Source organism: Bactrocera latifrons, unplaced genomic scaffold (genome assembly GCF_001853355.1).
Source record: "Bactrocera latifrons isolate USDA-ARS-PBARC rearing strain unplaced genomic scaffold, ASM185335v1 scaffold_77, whole genome shotgun sequence".
NCBI classification, from domain to species: Eukaryota; Metazoa; Arthropoda; class Insecta; order Diptera; family Tephritidae; genus Bactrocera; species Bactrocera latifrons.
In genome coordinates, this window is record NW_017537456.1 from 349,399 (window position 1) to 367,727 (window position 18,329).

An 18,329-nucleotide genomic window follows, 5' to 3' on the forward strand; every position below is an offset into this window, starting at 1 on the left:
TGTTATGTTGCTGCCCTCTCACAAACGTTCATGTAGTAGGATTCACAACGTCGTTTTCAGTTCACTGTCGTGATGCTGCAGTCTGTCGCGAGCATTGTGTTCCTCACATGAAGTTAGCGAGAGCGACTACTGTCGGCCTGCAGCGTGTAGTCGTGCAGCTGTCAAAATAACTGGGTCCATAAGAACTTGTGTATTTTAATATTTGACAGATATTTATGAAGTTACCGGTATTGTTTTCGCAACGGCACAACTGATTAAAATGCACAAAATTTATGATATATATGATGCATTTATCACATTATTAATAATTATATAAACACTTTTATTTAATTAATTGTTAAACACCGGTTGTTAAAACATTTTAGCAAATAAAAGTAATGATCAAATGTTTAGCAACTTTATTAAAACTCAGATGTTGAGTAATTTCGATAAACATATCCCAACATATGATCATTGTTTATATTTGTAAGCACATCTCTATAGTATCTAATTTTTGTGTCACGAATACGAACTATTTTCTAAACCAAAATTTTAAATAAATTTTATTAAATTTAGTCAATGGATACTGACTACAGTGTTTTGACCCTTAGCGATGAATCTTGTCGTACCTGTTTACAAAGCATTGCTGACACAAACTCCCTCGACGACGAAGTAGAATACGGCAATGATACATTTGTCTTAAATAGCTTATTTATTCAAATCCTACGTGCTACTAATGTTCAAGTAAAAACAATAATAACGCTTCCGCTTACATATTATGCTGCTAATATGTTAATCTGTTCTTTCAGACACCGGCGATTAATCAATGTGGGGGTCAAACATTACCAAATCGTATTTGTGCAGATTGTACCCTTAAACTTCTAAGTGCTTACGATTATATTTGTTTAGTGGAACGGTCAGAAACTTTGTTAAAGCAATATCAAAAGTCGTATCATACAAAATTGAAAACAGATGAAGAAACGTTTGTTATTACTGAATTGAAAAATGACACAAATAATGAAGATAGTCAAAATGTCGAAGAATTAGAGACAGAATATCTACTTGACGACTATAATAATGAGGAAGATGTTACAGATGTAGATAAGGAAAGCAGCGATGACGAGGTTTCTATTGAAAATAAAAGTGAAACTTATGTGGAAGATGAGCTTCAATTTGTAAAATTTGAAGCGGTAAACATTGAAGATGTTACAGAACAAGTAGAACAGGTTAACAACAGGAAGTAATGATTGATTCTCTTTTTCTCTTGAAATTTTATAAATAATTTTTTGATCAAATTTATTTCTTTTTTAATCAGAAGGCATAAAAGAACAATCCAAAATACTGACATTGTTGAGAAAAAACAAACTAGATTCGCTATCGGCTCGCGCCTAGGAACATTTGTCACAACCAATTGGAGGAAGTGTCCTCATTGTGAACGTGTTTTTGCCAGAAATATAACGTTGGAAAAACATATACAAACAGCACATACAAATGTGCCACCAGAGTGTATTGCTGCTATTGCGCCAAAACCCACTGAGGATAAGCCAATACAATGTGACCATTGCCCCCGCACTTTTGCTAGACCCTTTGCCTTGGAGCGTCATCTAAGAGCCATGCACCCGGCGACCACGGCTGCTAATAACGCTGAATCAGATACAAATCCCACTGATACTACAAAAACGAAAAAAACTTACAAGCGTGGAATATGCCCTCACTGCGGTCGAAGCTTCGCTCAAGCAAGCTTAGTAATACATATACGGCGACACACAGGTGAAAAGCCATACCAATGTGATGAATGTCAAAAGGGTTTTCCTCGACGTCAGGATTTAGTGGTACATAAGAGACAACATACTGGCGAAAGGCCACATGTATGTACTATTTGTGGAAAATCGTTTACAAGACCAAATAAATTATCCAGGCATATGCGTATACATACCGGACTACGACCATACAAATGTTCGGAATGTCATAAATCATTCACACAATCGAATGACTTACGTATTCATATGCGTCGACATACCGGAGAAAAACCTTATAAGTGCAATATTTGCAATGAGGCTTTTATAAGTGGTACAGCGCTCAAAACTCATCGCATAGCAAATAATCATGCTGCACCACCTGATGCCGAAAACGATCCATATGCGAAATGTCGATTAAATAAAGCGATTAAACTTGATACTTGCGAGTGATTTCGGAAAGGATTAGTATTGAAAAATTTAATATCACGGTTGCAAGTAAAGGCAATAAAAAAATTGTAAAATGTCACTCAATTAGTTCTGAATTTTTTATTGCTAACTAAGCTCTAAGTGATTAATTTGAGAAGACGATTTAAGACTTGCACTAGGATAAGTAAGACCTTGACAAGTTCCAATGATTTCGATATAAATTCATCAACATTTTGACGAAGCGCAAATTATTGGACTCCATCTGTTTTAATGCTCTTAAAATGTCATGAATTTTATAAATGATGTTTTCAAACAAAATATTTAGTTTTGAAGCATGATTTATTATATTTCTTTTCAAGCGGGTTTCTAAAGAGCTCAGTTTTATTTGTGTTTATTATTACTCAACGCGAATATTTTTTTATATAGTTTCAAAATTTTAAATTCATAATGAATACACCTATTTGAAGTCGAATTTCTTTATATACATTAATTCCGTTTTGTTCAATGATGCCGAAAGATAATTAAAAAAATGTATATTACCTGTAGTTAAAATAAGAGACATAAGCAAATATTTAAATCAAGACAAAAAAAWAWWAWAAAAAAAAGAAAACAATCGAAAGAATACAATGCATTTCTTTTCTACAATAAAAAGAGACTACACTCAAGCGACATTGAATTAATGTCTACGCCAATGGGATGAAGATGAGTATGTTGAACGTGAACGGGAACGCGAATATTTCCTCTTCGAACCATGTCGTGAAGATGATTGACGACTTCGCCTGTCGTTGTCATCCTCTGCGCTGGAGTGGCGATAACTGCTTCCACGTTGGGTATGGTGATGACTACGCTGACGGCTACGACTGCGACTGCGCCCACTCCTTGTTCTGCGATGACTACGTTCATCGCGGCTTTTACGTCGATCATACTCCTGTTCACGCCTTTTCTTAGACGAAGTCGATGTGCGACTGTAGTGGCTTGATTGTTGCGAAGAAGATGACGACGATGTTGATGATGATGTAGTCGAGGTATCTGTATCGCTTGATGATGTTTGCGATTCCTCCTTGCCATCATCCTCGTCAGTCGAGGGATCTTCTCGTTTATTTTTATGATGGCGATGCTCTTTTCCGCGATCTTTATCACGCGTACTTTCGCGCACCGTATTACGCTTTCGCTCTCGTTCGCTTCCACGTTCCCTATAACGATCACTTTCACGATCTCTATGATCATAATGTCTGCCACGATGACTGCGTTCCCTTTCCGTACGTGAAGCGGACGAACGACTGCTGCTCGCACCTTTCGTAACTTTATCGTAAGCAGCCTCAGCTGCGTTTAATAAGTTTTTATTTAGTGCCGTTACGCTGCCACCACTACTATCATCAACAAGTTTACTTGCTACATTGTATGCGATATGGGTACTTTCGGGCGGCATTGCAATCGATGACGTTGACGTACTTCCGGTAGCCAACACTGAAGAGGCGTTCGTGGAAGAAGCAACAGGAAAAATTGTACTGCCATTTGGATTTCCACTCAAATTTGCATTTACCCCGTGTACCTTCGACATATAAGTTACGGCAACAGCAGCAGCGCTTTTCGAATCTTTATTATCGCTGAAACGTGTGGTTCGTTCTTTGCGCGAATTCCGATCCTTTTGACGTTTGCCTACGAATATAAGTAATTAACAAATTTACTTTTTTTTTAGGTTACTACTTAGCGATATTTTGTAAAAAAAATGTTAATCCATAATTTCATAACTAGAAAATGGAAGACATTTAAAAAGACTATTCTTTACGAACGCATATTTAAAATCAAAAACTAAAAATGCTTCGCTTGAAAGGTTAGATTCATTCAAAACATCCACTTCCGTATGGTATTGCCACTTGCTGCATGGTTTTTTCTTCACAACAAATTTTAAAGAGATTAACTGAGCAATAAATAAGTTATATAATGAAATTATATTCAAAAAATTTTCAAGGTGTAATTTTATTCAATTTCAACTAGGCAGATTTAGGATTTTAGTTAGGGAAAAAATTATATACACTACTGTGTGTGTAAAATTCTATCTGAATTGAAATGGATTGCTTATAACCTCCCAATAATAATACTATTCATTATTAAGAAATTTTAAATATAAAATTTTTCTTCTTTCACTCTAGAAATTTTAGTCGTTTTTCGCCGATTTTGTTTCTGTTTTTTGTTCAAATTATTTAGATTTGGCAGAGAAAGTGTATACGAACAAACGCACCGTTTGAGTTTTGTAACTTTGTTTCAGTTGTCTCACCAAAATCCCGGTCGTATGCTTTACTAACTGTGCTTGTTGTGGCCGAAGACATTGAGTTTTCTTCATTTCGCTCTATATCGCCGACTGCAATCTCTTTCTTGTACGGTTTATCAACATCCTCTTGCTTTTCCAAAGAAGTGTAATACTTTAGTTTTTGCTCCTCACGTGCCGCACTCGCAGCAATGCTTTCCTCAATATCATCCGTTATTTTAGCAAAAGCGCGTCGCTTCGCACGTATGGACGCCTATATACATACATAGACGACAAAGAAAATGTTAAACAGTGCGGTATTATTTAAAACTTATACAGTTATACCTTTAATTCCTCCTCTGAGTCATTGTTGGGACCATCATCCGCGGAAGCACCATCCTCAGAGTCGCTGCTCTCATCACCTGTAGAATCATCGTATGCTGCTAAGCCTAGAAAAAATTTTGCTGCTAATTCGAATGCTAAAACTATATTCATTTAGTACTGTGATTGTAGTCTACAACAAGAACTAACACCACAAGTATTGGGCGATAGTAATATTTATTAGGGGACAGAAAAAGTAGAACAGTTTGCTAAACAATTTATAGCAGCAAAGCACATAATTTGGCATTAAAGTGATCCCATTTGAAAAGAGTTCATCACAGAATTGATATTTTTCCCTCAAGAAGTAAAACTTTCTGAAGAAGCTTTAACTAAAATTCCTCAGTTTTATAGCATAGTCATATATAGTATGCATATTAAAATTTATCTAACTTTTAGATAGTTTTTTGTAATATATTTTGGAAAATGAATTATTGCACAGTTTACCTGCTAAACGTTTTAAACAGAAACGAATCAATTTTTTACAAATAAATAATACCGACAGAAACTACATAATAACAACCAATATGTGGAAATATATACACGTACATATGTATATTTATATAACCTATAATAAACATAGAGAGTTGACTTACCCAATTTTCCGGTTATGGAGGATAGCGCGCTTTTACGGATCACTTGAGCTGATGACGCTTTGTTTATACAAGTTCGTAGGTATCGAGTATATGTAAAATGTACATAATTTCATTTGGTTAACAGATAAAGTTCATTCTAATTAACATGGTTGCAGTATAGAGAGGCAAGTGTTAATCAACGTCAACTTTAAGAGTTGCAAATATTTTATGCATGTTCAACATTGCACCAATGCCTCAGCAACGATAATATCACAAAAACACTAGAAGGAAATATGCATATGAAATAACTTAAAATTTAGACTTAGTACCTTTGGCTTTGTGCGCATTGACAGCTTCTTGCGCCAAGTTTGCGATCTCCTTATTTGTAACATCAAGTAGGAGTTCGGTTAATGTTGTCCGCACCACTATCATCTAAGCATGTTAAAATTTTAAGAATTTCGCCCCAAGGTTGATCAAAGGGGTTAGAACGAATTCAATTTGTATATGAGGGTAGGTGTACAATATAATTAACACGGTACAGAGGCATATTTTTATTTTTGGCGAAACGATCAGTTGTAAAAGTTCATTTCAATTTCATTATGTTTAGTTGTGATTTCAAATCAGCATTATACATTTGTATGTTTGCACATCAAGATAGCACATACAAACACATGTTTGGCGTTAACGTCACATATGTATGTATAAAATGGCGTATTTCGATTTGTTTATTAAATGAAAAACAAAAATTAAAGCTTAGTGTACTAAAATATATGTATTAAGATGAAAATTAGTTTTAATGTACATACCAGGTCCGCAAGTCTATCTTCATAGCTTCTTTTACCCTTATAATTTTGCTGTTCAGAACTATTTTCGTTATCTGTTTCATATTCCGCGCCACTATTGCCACTGCCATCATCGTCRTTTGGGGTTGGATTTTGAGGTAGAACTAATGTGTCATCGGTTATTGCCACGCCATCTAAGTCTTCTAGTTCCCCCTCATCCTTACAACCTGTTCTATCGTTCTCCCTCTCCTAAATTGTTTCTTATTTAGTAAAACAGTTGTGTTACCTTTCATCATTCTCTCTAAAGTCCTCATACTTGAGAGAGTTTCAAATGAAAGGTTTCATGTGGCAAGGCCGGAAGTAACACTTCAGCCTTTAAGTTACTAAATAAGGATTTTGAACTTACCGCAGACTGTTTATATTTCATGTTTACCGTGTGCGTTGCATCATCGGTTGTACCTACAAACTCAGTATATTTGGTGTCATCAATACCTTCCGGATCTTCGTGTTGCTTGTTTTGTTCTCTTTCTAATTGTTTCTGTTTTTCCCGCTCCATTTTTTCTAAACCCTCCCTTTGAGCAACAAAATAATATTAATAAACATATTTTCTCACAAATTCATATTCACCTTATCCAAGCTGGAAGCATTTTCCTTTTTTTTGCATCCACCACGGACTGCGTTGGGTTTTGTTCTCCTGTATTAGCTGAAATCATTCTTACAATGTTAGGGTTTGGTACATTCATCTTTAATAGGGATGGAATATGTGCTGTTGGGTTTGGCATAGGACTATTTAATGGTACATTTAACATAGTTGGTGGAACCGGTGGTGGTAAATTTATACGTGGTGGCCAAACGGTGGCATTCCATTGTGGTGCAGATGGAATGATTGGCGTGGTGGTATTACCTAAATGTAATACAAAATAATATATATATATATGTATATATATTTTTTTTTTATTCAATATATATTATCATACCTATACCGGGTAGATTTTCAGCTACCGGTGGTCCAACAACTATATTTGGCTGCTGCATAAACCATGGAGATTGTGGTTGCATAACTGGATGATTTCTATTTTTACCTAGTTGCGTTGAAGGCGCTGGAGAGGGTGGTGTATCACCACATCTCGCACTTTCTTCGTCTTCGTCCATATCCATATCGGCTTCTCCTTTTTCATCGAATGATTTCTTAATTGCGATCGTGCTTGTCGTAGCTGACATCTTTACTTCATTAAGTGTGTTACTAATATTTGGTGGTGGCGGTGCATCTGGCATTGATATAAAATTACTAGTGTCATGCATTTGAATCCACTGTTGGGCCATAGCTGCCCAGTCTATCGACCCACTCATGCCAGCAAATTGATTTAGACCGCTTAAGCCGTCTCCACTAGAATCGCCAGCGGAGTACATTTTGATGTGTATCTTCTTTAATATTTGCACAATATATATACTTAACCAGTACACTTTTCAAAATAACTAATTTTGATTAATTCAAACAAATATTTCTATTAATACGATATCTTTTGTAAAATAAAATACTCCTGTTTTGCTAGCGTTTCGCATATTAATATAAATTTTACAGTGATGCCATACAAATGTAAAATAAATCAATTAAAGGAAGAGGAATGAAAAATTTTAACTTCAAAAAACTGTTTGAACAAAGCAAAAGTATAAAACAATTTAGTCGACCTTGATTAACTTGTACCATACAATTATTCTTTGATTTTTGCATATAAATTATTTACGCAATATATACATTATTAAATACGAACTCTTCAGCGAAAAACAAAATTAACAAATTATTGTTTTTAATTTCTAATCGATTTTATATAAATTTTGAGATATGGCCACGCTATTTAACAGCTTTATCGACGGAATGAGTTGATGTCAATGCATTTGCCACTTACCAATACCAATAAGTTTTCAAAAAGGGCTGTTATACGCACATTGCATTTTCAAACGGCATTTTCGCTACAAAATTGTTTCATGTAAAGAATAATTTCGTATTATAAGTAATTGAAATAATAAAGAAATAAGTTGAATACAAAGACGAAATGTATAGAAAGCCAATTAGTGCTTTAAATGGCAAGGAGAACCATTTGCAGGCGATAAAACCGCTGCCTCCGCCACCGCAGAAACAACATAATACGAAAAATGTAAGTGATTAAAATGATATTTTAAGTAAGAACCGAGAGTAACAGTACCAATACGAAATTATTTATAGACCTTAAACGAAGATATGAAAGGCGTATCCCCAATTGCTATGCCAAGACCAATGCCTTCCAATAGAGCTGGAAATTTGCTAGTAGGTCTACCTGCTTCAAGAACAACTCAAGTTACATCTACAGCTGTCACGCAGAAGAAATTATTAACAAGCAACAATCCTGTTCGCACAATAACAGGACCTTTGGTTTCATCCACGAAACACATTAGCCAACAAGCCGTTGCACCTGCAGCTACAGTATCCATGACAAAACCTAGCGCCTCTGTCGTGTCAACTTCATCTAGCAATAAGGTTGCAAGTAATCAAACAAAAACAGACAAAGAAAGATCCAATTTCGAACCAAATGCAAACTCAACAGGAGTACCACCGAAAACAGTTGCGAAAGTAGAAGACAAAGATTCGAAAGATGAATCAAATAAAGCTGAAAACGAAAAGACTGGTGAGTGTAACAAAAAGGAAAAGAAATCGTGGTCATTGAGCAATTTCGATATTGGAAGACCACTTGGACGAGGCAAATTCGGTAATGTATATCTTGCACGCGAAAAAGAATCAAAATTTGTTGTTGCACTCAAAGTGTTATTTAAAAAGCAGATACACGAGTCAAACGTAGAACATCAAGTAAGGCGGGAAATTGAAATACAGTCACATTTAAGACACCCACATATACTGCGTTTATACGGTTATTTTCACGATGATGCACGCATTTATCTTATATTAGAATATGCACCCAAGGGAACACTTTTCAAGGAATTACAATCACAGCCATTGAAACGTTTTAACGAACCGACCTCAGCTATTTATATACGCTCTCTAGCATCAGCATTGCAGTATCTACATGAGCGTGATGTTATACATCGTGATATCAAACCGGAAAATTTATTGTTGGGACACAAGGGTGATTTGAAAATAGCAGATTTTGGATGGTCAGTGCACGAACCGAACTCTATGCGCACAACATTATGCGGCACACTTGATTATTTGCCACCTGAAATGGTGCAAGGCAAGCCACATACTAAAAATGTAGATCTTTGGAGCTTAGGAGTTTTATGTTACGAACTGATTGTGGGTCGTGCGCCATTCCTTGCTACTGACTATGACGAGACATATAAAAAAATAATTAAAGTTGATTACAAATTACCGGAATTTGTTTCACGCGCAGCAGCACATTTTATTTCCAAACTTCTGGTGTTAAATCCCCAACAACGCCTTCCGCTGGATCAAGTATTTCTACATCCTTGGGTTGCCGCACACATTAAATAACAACTATACATACGACTTAATCAATTTTTCATCTTTATTTATATTATTTAACATACATAACGAAAGGATAGCTAGTATGATAATTTGGAAATATAAAAGTTGCTTATTCTGAAAAAATGTTCAAAAAGAAATTATAAGACATCTGCGTATATTATTTGTATTATACATACATATGTGTGTACGTGTGTGTACAGAATGATTAACTTAATAGAGAACATTAAGCGCTATCCTTTCTTTACTCCATGTTACTATATAGCGCTATTTTTTTAAACTTCTCTATTGCAACATTGTCAGTGTGCACTTTTTAGTTTTGCATGTTTTATTAGTGTAGTTATTTTATTTAGTAGTTCGTTTGTTTTTCTTTTTAATTTTGAACTGATTTATTTTTTTACATATGTAAATGACTTTATGACAAGACATTCGAAATCCCCTCAACGGCATTCATTTATTAAATTAAATTAATTGTTAAAATGTCTTTTTAAATGAGAAATAAATTTTGCATTTTATAGCTAAAAATTGTAAACCTTAATGTGTCTTATTAGTTTGGCAATATTTAAAAGCAGTGGATAATTTCAACATTCATGGCTGGGAACATTCACACTCAACTTAGTGGGTGTGGTAAAAGTGTTCAGAAGTCAAAAACTTCACACACTATTCAGCTGCTCAAATTTACATTTCAATGCCTTTCAAAAATTAATTTAAAAAAATATCTTAATACGGAACTAAGGGAGCTATTAAAGAAATTCAAAATTCTATCAAATAACTGCTTTGGATTAAAATCTGGCTTATAATTTCCTAACATAAAGGTAACAATGAATCCAGATCCAACTATACGAAAAGTCGTACAAGTGGCGGAGCAAGCACAACTGCCTTTACATGGTAAATATGTGCACTTTTGAGTTTATTTCGAAACTTTTTTTAAAATTACGATAATATCTGTAGTGCCCGTGGTCGTCGGAAACCAATGTTTTATAATCACACAGCAGGATGTTCGGAGAATTGAAGATTCTCGCCTATATTCTTACAATAAATTGAATGCAAAGGGTGAGTTAAATTAACTCATAATTAATTAATAGCATTTAGCAGATATTTGAATTTGGTTAAAAAGATGTCTTGAAGAAAATTATTTCGAACATAAATGTTCCATCGAAAAATCAGGGAAATCTTTAACATACAAATATTACATTCGACAATTTAAGGACTCATCCTATTGATACCGGACTTTTTCTTAGAATCAGACTGCATCTAAATTGATAGGTAAACGACCTGTCAATTTGGGTGAAAATATTGTTACAAAAACAATATGCAAATATTTAATTGCGTTTTCTCAAAGTGTGCGGTATTTCCCTACCGACATATATGAACCAAAGAAAAATTAGAACATTTTTTTAGATACTAACCTTTGAACTAAACGCTCATTAATATTAGCTTTAAAATTTTCTTTTTATAACTAAAATTGGAAAATCGTCTTATTATGTTCGCATAATTAAACTTAGGCGAAGTAGTCCCAATGGATACCATGGACTCCAATGTAAATGGACGTGATGCTTTATTGGCCAGTATCCGTCAGCCAACACAATTTCAGCAGAACGCGTCTATTAATCCATGTAATATAGGAATCTTGTCGGATCTAATCGCATGTACCTGCAATATAACTGCAGCAATGCAGCAGCAGCAACAACAACAACAACAACAACAACAGTTTACACAAATGGCAATGACAATGCCTGATTTATTGGCATACAACCAGGCACAATGTATACAAAGTGCAGGCTATTCACCGGCTTCAGCAACGTTACAGCAACAGTTGGATTGGTCGAAAGCTTGCAACACTATGCCGACACAAGCTTCCGTGGTATGATTTCTTCCTTAGAAATATCCCCTATTATATTTTAATGTAAGCATGCTAAGCTATTCATCTAAATTTTGTAGCATCCACTACACCATACTTCGGCTACATCGACAACGGAGATTGCGCGAACTCAGTGCGTTCCCCAAACACCCTCTACGAAAAGCCATTGTTGCACACGCGGTTGCAACACCGTGGATATTGATCAGAACTTATCACCGAATTTGCAAGCACCTCCCACCACAAGTTCGGCCACTTATTTGTGCGCACGTCAACAGGCGAAACAACGTAAAATGACACAATTTCAACTCTAATGTCGTTAATTTAGATTTGTGAATAATTAAGTGAAAACTGTTGGCGTGTTTTTTTCGGCGTATGATCTCATTTATGTAACTGTTAAACATTTTTTTATCTTTTGTTAGAAATTTTATTTTAACTATGTTTATAGTTTTTGGACAATATTTAACTAAAATTAAATTTTATTGTTTTTTGCTTGTCGCGACATCGGAAATTACCGATTTTTTTATTTTTAATTTTTTTGTCTTTCCTTTTTTGTTAATATTCTTTGACTTTGTCGCCAACCCGTTTACTTTTAAACTTTTCGCTGACTTATTTTTCGAAAAATTTTTCATAGTATTCATCTTCAGGTCTTTTGATTGTTTTTTCACCTTTTTGGTCACTACTTCTGACACCTCCACCTCGGAATTGGTAAAGTAGCGTTTCTCTCCCGTTTTGTATTGAAAATGCTCAATGATAGTTGTGCTAGTTTTCTTACTAATAGTAGGCAGTGTAGTACGCGAAGCAGTCAGCACTTCGTCTACTGTACCGATCCTTAGATACATATCTTTTAGTATAAATTTCAAATCTTCCATTAAGATTTCCTTTTTAACAAAAACTTTTCCACTATTTTCAGTGCTTAATGCACAGCCATTCATTTCGTTCACTTTGAAATCTCTCTCCTTAGATATGTCAGGCTTCCAGATTAATGCTATTTCCTTGCCACCATGGGGGTTGTAAAAAAAAGCGGCGAAGTCCGAATATGCGTCCTGTTGAAATAAAAAATTAAAGTTTAGATTTTCTATTGAAATCGAATTATAACAATAAATATCAAAATTACATAGCAAGGTCAGGATGCCAAAATTCGTCAAGATAACTTTTCAAATAAAAAAAGTTTTACATACAAGGGCATTATTTGGGAGCTATAGTGGTCCGATATAGGCTATGCCAACAAATGAGCAGATTGTTGAGTAGAAAAGCACGTGTGCAAAGTTTCAGATGGGTATCTCATAAACGGAAGGATCATGCAATAAGTCGGTGTGTATAGATTAAACTCCAACACAACTATCGTTACGAAAGTATTGCCATACTCAGCGAGAGTTAAGCGGTACTAAAAGCGATCTCCGCTTATAAAGTTAAATCACTACTAGTAAGGGAGTGTATAGTAATGCAGAACAGCCTATGTGATCGAAACCAAGGGTACCTTATTTGGGTGCCTAGTCACAAGGATATAGCTGGGAATGAACTGGTTGACGAGCACGCCCGCTTTTTAGCTTACAAAAGAATGGTATGGATGGAAAACATACAATGCGGTTGGAACCGTACCATAAAGGAGCTGTACCGTAAAGAGCAGGCAGGGAGAGCCATTGACAACAACTTCAATACTTGCGCTATGCCAGGTTGCTAATAGGTGGTTACAACTTCAACAAATTTAAAATAGTAATCAATCTCCCGAGAAATAAATTCCGGCTACTTGTTACGTTTTACGCCGGCCACTGCAAACTCACAAAGCACTTACACAACATGGGCCAGGCCTCTTGTGTAAACTAAGGGTTCTGCGGCATGGAGCCGGTAACCCCAGAACACCTAATAAGATGCTAATAGACTGTATAACAGTCTGCAGACGCAGGATTAAGGCCCTCGGATTCAGCACCTAGTAGCGTATTGAATTTCATTCATGTGCTGGGGAGTTGTGAGTTAGGGGAGGGCACAATAGTTCGCGGTGCATATCTCTAATCCTTGTGGGTGTCTGTAACCTTACAGACTTCGTGGTCAAATAAATATATCTGTTCAGGGTATAAAAAATAATAATAATAGCTTCATCGAACTGACTCTGTTATTTCTTTCTAGTTTTTCATACTTATATGTTTTTTACAATTTATGAAGTCAGTGCCTGTCCATATTTAACAATGCGATATAACCTTGTAAAATTTTAGATTATCTAAAACTCTGAATGCAGCAAAAAATAAAAATTAATAAATAAAAATAAAACGTTTGAAATATGTTTGTGTGTACCCAATCATTACGTTTTGTATTTTTGTACATACCCGAAGCTTTTCCATCGTGTTTTGTAAAAAATTGCTATCTGCTAATGGCAGACGCCAATTTGGTCTCGTACGCACCGTAAATGATGAACCGAATTCATGCGCCCATGAGTTAGATACCAAATCTGGTTTTAATTGGATTACGAAATCGTAACCGTTATTGGGCGCTATGAAAATTTGGCCAGGTTTTATAAAAGGTTTAGTCGAGAGCAACGCGCTTTCAATTATATCCAAAGCGTGGCGCGCCAATAGCGTAACACGTGCGAGTACATTTATGTTCGGTTTACATGCGGATGTCCATAAATTACCCATATGGTTTTGATCGAACGAGGTTGCTATACAAAGCGGCGGGAATATATCACGTTCAGTGCTAAAGCGATGCTCCAAATCAGCTACAGCATTTTCTAATACAAACGCAAACAAAAATAAATAATAATAGTAATTATAACATTATAAATAAATTTCAAGCCAATAACATACCATCCATTGCATTATTAAAGTTCAATAAGAACAATTCGTTGCGCCAATCAGTGCCCGCCAGCAATTGCAAAAACCTTATGAAACCTGTTTGGGGAGAAGTGGGATTTTTTTGTGCAGGTGCTCTTAGAAACTGAGCGGCAATCAACAATTCAGTACATTCTTCTGGCCACAGACCATCATCTAGGAATTGTGTACTCAGCCAACGTTTCGCAATCATTACTGTGCCACCAAAACTGTTATGTAACTGATATAAGGCATGTAGCGCACCCGTCACTTTAGGCAGAATATAATGTCGTTTCTCTAAGGCAATGCTGGCCTCACAATCGACATACTGTGTTAAGCCCCGTTCACTTTTCTCCTTCTTCAGTAGAGCCACCTCCTTGGGATGCGACATTTCGATACCAAAACAATAGCCTTGTTTAAGTACTAAAAGGCCATCGTAAGTCACTTTAGTTTTTAGATTATATTGTTCGCGCAATAAATTTGCTATTTGTATGTAAAATGCCATTTTTAGTGCACGCAAAGCACCTAACTCACTAGGCCATTTTCCACTCTGACCTGAAATATGTAAATATTAAGAGTATTATTAAAAAAGGATTATTAAATAATATTACCTAATTGTATAACACCACGTTGCACTTGCATAGCATACATTTGCTCGCCAATCATGCGCGCTTGTGGTAGAATTGGCACAGGTTCACTGTAGCGAAACACGGGCGATATGCCAGCAATGGAGACAATCTCAAGCGGAAGGTCATTCAGCGCATGTAGCTTGCGTGCCAAATCGTCAAAACAACGTATTACATTGAGTGAAGTGTCCTCTGCATCGACATCCTGCTCTACTTTAAAATTTTCGGGCATTTTATCCGTACGGAATATCGGTGTTAAACGGTAGGAAATATCCAATTCACCAGCAATATATTCGAAATCTTTATTTTCTAATTGAAAATGATGTTGTAGTAGATGAGTAACGATTGAACGAACAACCAAACGGCGCTTCCACAGACTGTCGCTAGTAGCAGCCCACACCACGGATTCGGTAATACTACCGTCCTGAAAGCGTCGCAATTGCGCTTTGTCACCCCAAAATTTGCGAAATTCGTTAGCACCTTCAGCGATTGTTTCAGGACCTTTGTCTAAGACTTCAAACGCTTTTTCCGGATTAAGAACAATGCCGAGATGACAGTAACGCGCGCAATCAGGCGGGTTTTTTGTGCAACTCCAAGCATCAACCAACTTTTCGATCGGTAGTAAAGCGCGTACACGTTCACCGAGTCCTTTACTAAGGAGCCTACAGATGAAATGTAAATGTATTAATAAGAATATTATATATAACAAATATTTGTATAATAATTACCCAACTACAACCTTCAACAGCACAGGATATGCGTAGCCAGCGAAATTATACTTATCAGCGGGTTTGACATGGATTTCTAAGATTTGCTCAACAATATCTTTTTTGTTTATTCTGCAATACGAATAAGATAATATACGCATTATACCAAATTAATAATAACAAATATTCATTATGAACATTACTTGAGTATATTGTCGAACTGGCTATAGAGTGGAATTTTCTTCATAAATAGCATGTGAAAGCTATTTATTTTCATATCGTTCAGCATATCCACCGCCAATTTAGCTTCTAGACGCACACGACGATAAATCTCTGAATTTAGATTTGCGGCGATATTAAAAAAGCCAGTAACATCTACGAAGACCACGTCGTAGTATGTATGGAATTGCTCCAAAGTAGGTTGGTTGGGTAGATCTGTAGAGCTATCGGACAGCGAAATACCTTTGCCGTCCTCATCCCAAGCACTGTACGCTATAAATGGAAATACATTTTTAATTTTAGTATCCCACAGAGGTGAATTTTTTTGTCTTGATTTAAACTGATTTGTTTGTATGACAGTCATATGTTATAGTGGTCCGATCTGAAAAATATGTTCGAAGATTGCCTTCGATAATAATCTATGACAAATTTCAAGACTTTGTCGAATAAAAACAGTTTTCCATATAAGCGCTTAGGTTGTATCAGTCATTTTCTATGACAGGAACGTGCTTCATTCTTCCAAACTAAACAATATATATATAATCAAGATATCTTCACGAAACTCAGCATACATATATATATATATTATAAGCTCTCCGAATATTATTTTGGGCTTTTTAAACATCATAGCAAACACAAGCTGTCCAGTGTATAATTATATTAATACTATTAAGTTCGTGCATTTGAGTACATACCTAATTGGTTCCAAACTGTACGTGCCACCTGGTAGCTGCTCATGTGCATATGTAATTTACGTTGTTTGTAAAGGTAAGCAATGAACATGGCTAGCAAATGTGATGAAAATCCATTGAAACCCACATCGAATTCACGTTGCCGTAACCAAATCTTCAGCAAAACCAAACCTTCTTGAAAATTCTTTCGCTCATCAAAAATGCCATGCAGTAATTGTTGATTTCTCTGCATAGTGAGATCGAATAATACTCCAGCATTGTAATTTGGCGTAGCCAGTGGAATGGATTCATCAGTATCATCACCGAAAATGTTTGCGCGGACATTATTATTCCATGGTACGAAGCGGTTTAACTTGAAAGCGCTCTCTTCCGCTGCTATAAATAGGCGGAGACTAAGCTTATTTGCAATATTCGTTTTCATTTTGTCATCGATTAATGGTGTGGGCGTTATTTCCAATATCGGTTTTAGTGGATTGTTATTATAGTAGCTAAATTTCAATTTATCTGTTGTCAGTTTTTTACCGAATACGCGGCTGTTAATTAATTTATTTGCAATGTAAGTTAAATAATATGCACGTTTTTGGTCATATATTAAATTAAGATAATTCTCTTTCTGAAAACATTCTTCCGGCATTAGAATACTGATATCAACGTTTAATTTGGGACCGAGTAATGACTGAGTAGCGGCTGCACCTATAAGGTATGGCGATACTTTGGATTTGATAAATTGAAATTGAAAAACCTTTTGTTGTTCCACATGTAAATTATGTAGCGAAATAGGAAGTTTTATTTGGCTTTTCTTCAACCACTCCTGATTGTTCATATCTTCTTTCTCCGATTGATTTTGCAGTTCGTTTAGAAACTGCTTAAAACGTTCCAGCCAATTGTTGATATAGTTGGTGTACTTGTCCTTAATTTTTACTTCCGCCAACATTTCCTTCACTTGTAACCTAAATAGATTCGAATGGAATAGATTACGCGTTTCCTTCAGCTCATTAATCTCCTCAAGTGTTGGTGGTTTCACTTTTTCACCCGTGGGTTTTTTTATCTTTACTTGGCTAGCATTACTGTTGTTTGTGTTGGGGGCAACTTTTGATTTGTCTTGTGGCATCTTGTTCTTTTGCATCTTTTTCAACTTTTTTTCAGATGGTTTATTGCCTTCGTTCTGTTCCGGGGAACCATCATCACTTTCATTATCTTCACCGCTGGTGCCATTTTCAATCATGGAGTCATCCGCAGAATCATTATACTGCTGTTTAAGTAAATATTAAGTTTCGACAAATATTTTAAAAATATTATTTACACTACCTCCTCTCCTAACTTTCTTTTAGTTTTCGCCATATTTAATGTTTTGAGTTTCTTACGCTGTTATAAAAATATGTTCAGACTACACGTGCGACTCGACAACAGCGTGTGAATCTTGGCATTGCAGTTGTCAAAAAACATATGTTTTCATTCACTTCATATCTTGATTTTCTAAACATTACCCCACAATGTTAAGTACATTGAAGTTCAAAATTGTGGCAGAAAATGTATAAGTACTTATCCCTTTGATCACAAAAGTTTTAGTAAATCCACCACACCATTTGATTTTTTTCCACATAAATCCACCTCGCGGTTGACACAATAGCATATTTCAAAAGAGACGTAGAAATTTGATATATCTCGACAGTAAGCAATTTTAAAACTTTTAGTTCATAACAATAGTGATTATTTCAAATATTTTCCTATCCTTCCAATCTATTCGGGAAATTATATTGTACTAATGGCAACAAAATTAGTAAATTTTTCTGTTTTCATGATGTCCAGTGAAGACAATTG

The 18,329-nt window shown here is 35.6% G+C and overlaps 5 protein-coding genes across 7 annotated transcripts; 3 read left to right on the forward strand and 2 right to left on the reverse strand.

Annotated features, from left to right (window-relative positions):
• Positions 1–492: 492 nt before the first annotated feature.
• On the forward strand, positions 493–2,249 carry LOC108976524 (zinc finger protein 287). Of its 2 annotated transcripts, none has more exons than XM_018945696.1 (3): positions 493–723; positions 789–1,219; positions 1,295–2,249. In XM_018945696.1, exons 1-3 carry the CDS (start codon positions 559–561, stop codon positions 2,166–2,168), a joined length of 1,470 nt encoding a protein of 489 aa, XP_018801241.1. In that variant the 5' UTR covers positions 493–558; the 3' UTR covers positions 2,169–2,249. The 2 variants fall into 2 exon arrangements, with proteins under 2 accessions (XP_018801241.1, XP_018801242.1); XM_018945697.1 differs by having other exon boundaries at positions 1,298–2,249.
• A 215-nt stretch (positions 2,250–2,464) lies between these two features.
• On the reverse strand, positions 2,465–7,683 carry LOC108976522 (arginine/serine-rich protein PNISR). Its single transcript, XM_018945695.1, has 9 exons — positions 7,105–7,683; positions 6,755–7,031; positions 6,534–6,699; positions 6,152–6,376; positions 5,675–5,777; positions 5,367–5,423; positions 4,738–4,841; positions 4,387–4,666; positions 2,465–3,803 (listed from the first exon to the last, which is right to left on the reverse strand). Exons 1-9 carry the CDS (start codon positions 7,535–7,537, stop codon positions 2,821–2,823), a joined length of 2,628 nt encoding a protein of 875 aa, XP_018801240.1. The 5' UTR covers positions 7,538–7,683; the 3' UTR covers positions 2,465–2,820.
• Positions 7,684–8,038: 355 nt separating this feature from the next.
• On the forward strand, positions 8,039–9,950 carry LOC108976526 (serine/threonine-protein kinase Aurora-2). The gene is made up of 2 exons (XM_018945701.1): positions 8,039–8,283; positions 8,352–9,950. Exons 1-2 carry the CDS (start codon positions 8,182–8,184, stop codon positions 9,609–9,611), a joined length of 1,362 nt encoding a protein of 453 aa, XP_018801246.1. The 5' UTR covers positions 8,039–8,181; the 3' UTR covers positions 9,612–9,950.
• A 95-nt stretch (positions 9,951–10,045) lies between these two features.
• On the forward strand, positions 10,046–11,858 carry LOC108976527 (nuclear factor of activated T-cells 5). Its single transcript, XM_018945702.1, has 4 exons — positions 10,046–10,490; positions 10,554–10,655; positions 11,108–11,466; positions 11,544–11,858. Exons 1-4 carry the CDS (start codon positions 10,424–10,426, stop codon positions 11,772–11,774), a joined length of 759 nt encoding a protein of 252 aa, XP_018801247.1. The 5' UTR covers positions 10,046–10,423; the 3' UTR covers positions 11,775–11,858.
• A 21-nt stretch (positions 11,859–11,879) lies between these two features.
• Positions 11,880–18,120, reverse strand: LOC108976525 (nucleolar protein 6). Of its 2 annotated transcripts, none has more exons than XM_018945699.1 (8): positions 17,817–18,120; positions 16,512–17,757; positions 15,801–16,089; positions 15,619–15,729; positions 14,876–15,552; positions 14,262–14,819; positions 13,785–14,185; positions 11,880–12,506 (listed from the first exon to the last, which is right to left on the reverse strand). In XM_018945699.1, exons 1-8 carry the CDS (start codon positions 17,847–17,849, stop codon positions 11,940–11,942), a joined length of 3,882 nt encoding a protein of 1,293 aa, XP_018801244.1. In that variant the 5' UTR covers positions 17,850–18,120; the 3' UTR covers positions 11,880–11,939. The 2 variants fall into 2 exon arrangements, with proteins under 2 accessions (XP_018801244.1, XP_018801243.1); XM_018945698.1 differs by having other exon boundaries at positions 16,512–17,760.
• Positions 18,121–18,329: the final 209 nt, after the last annotated feature.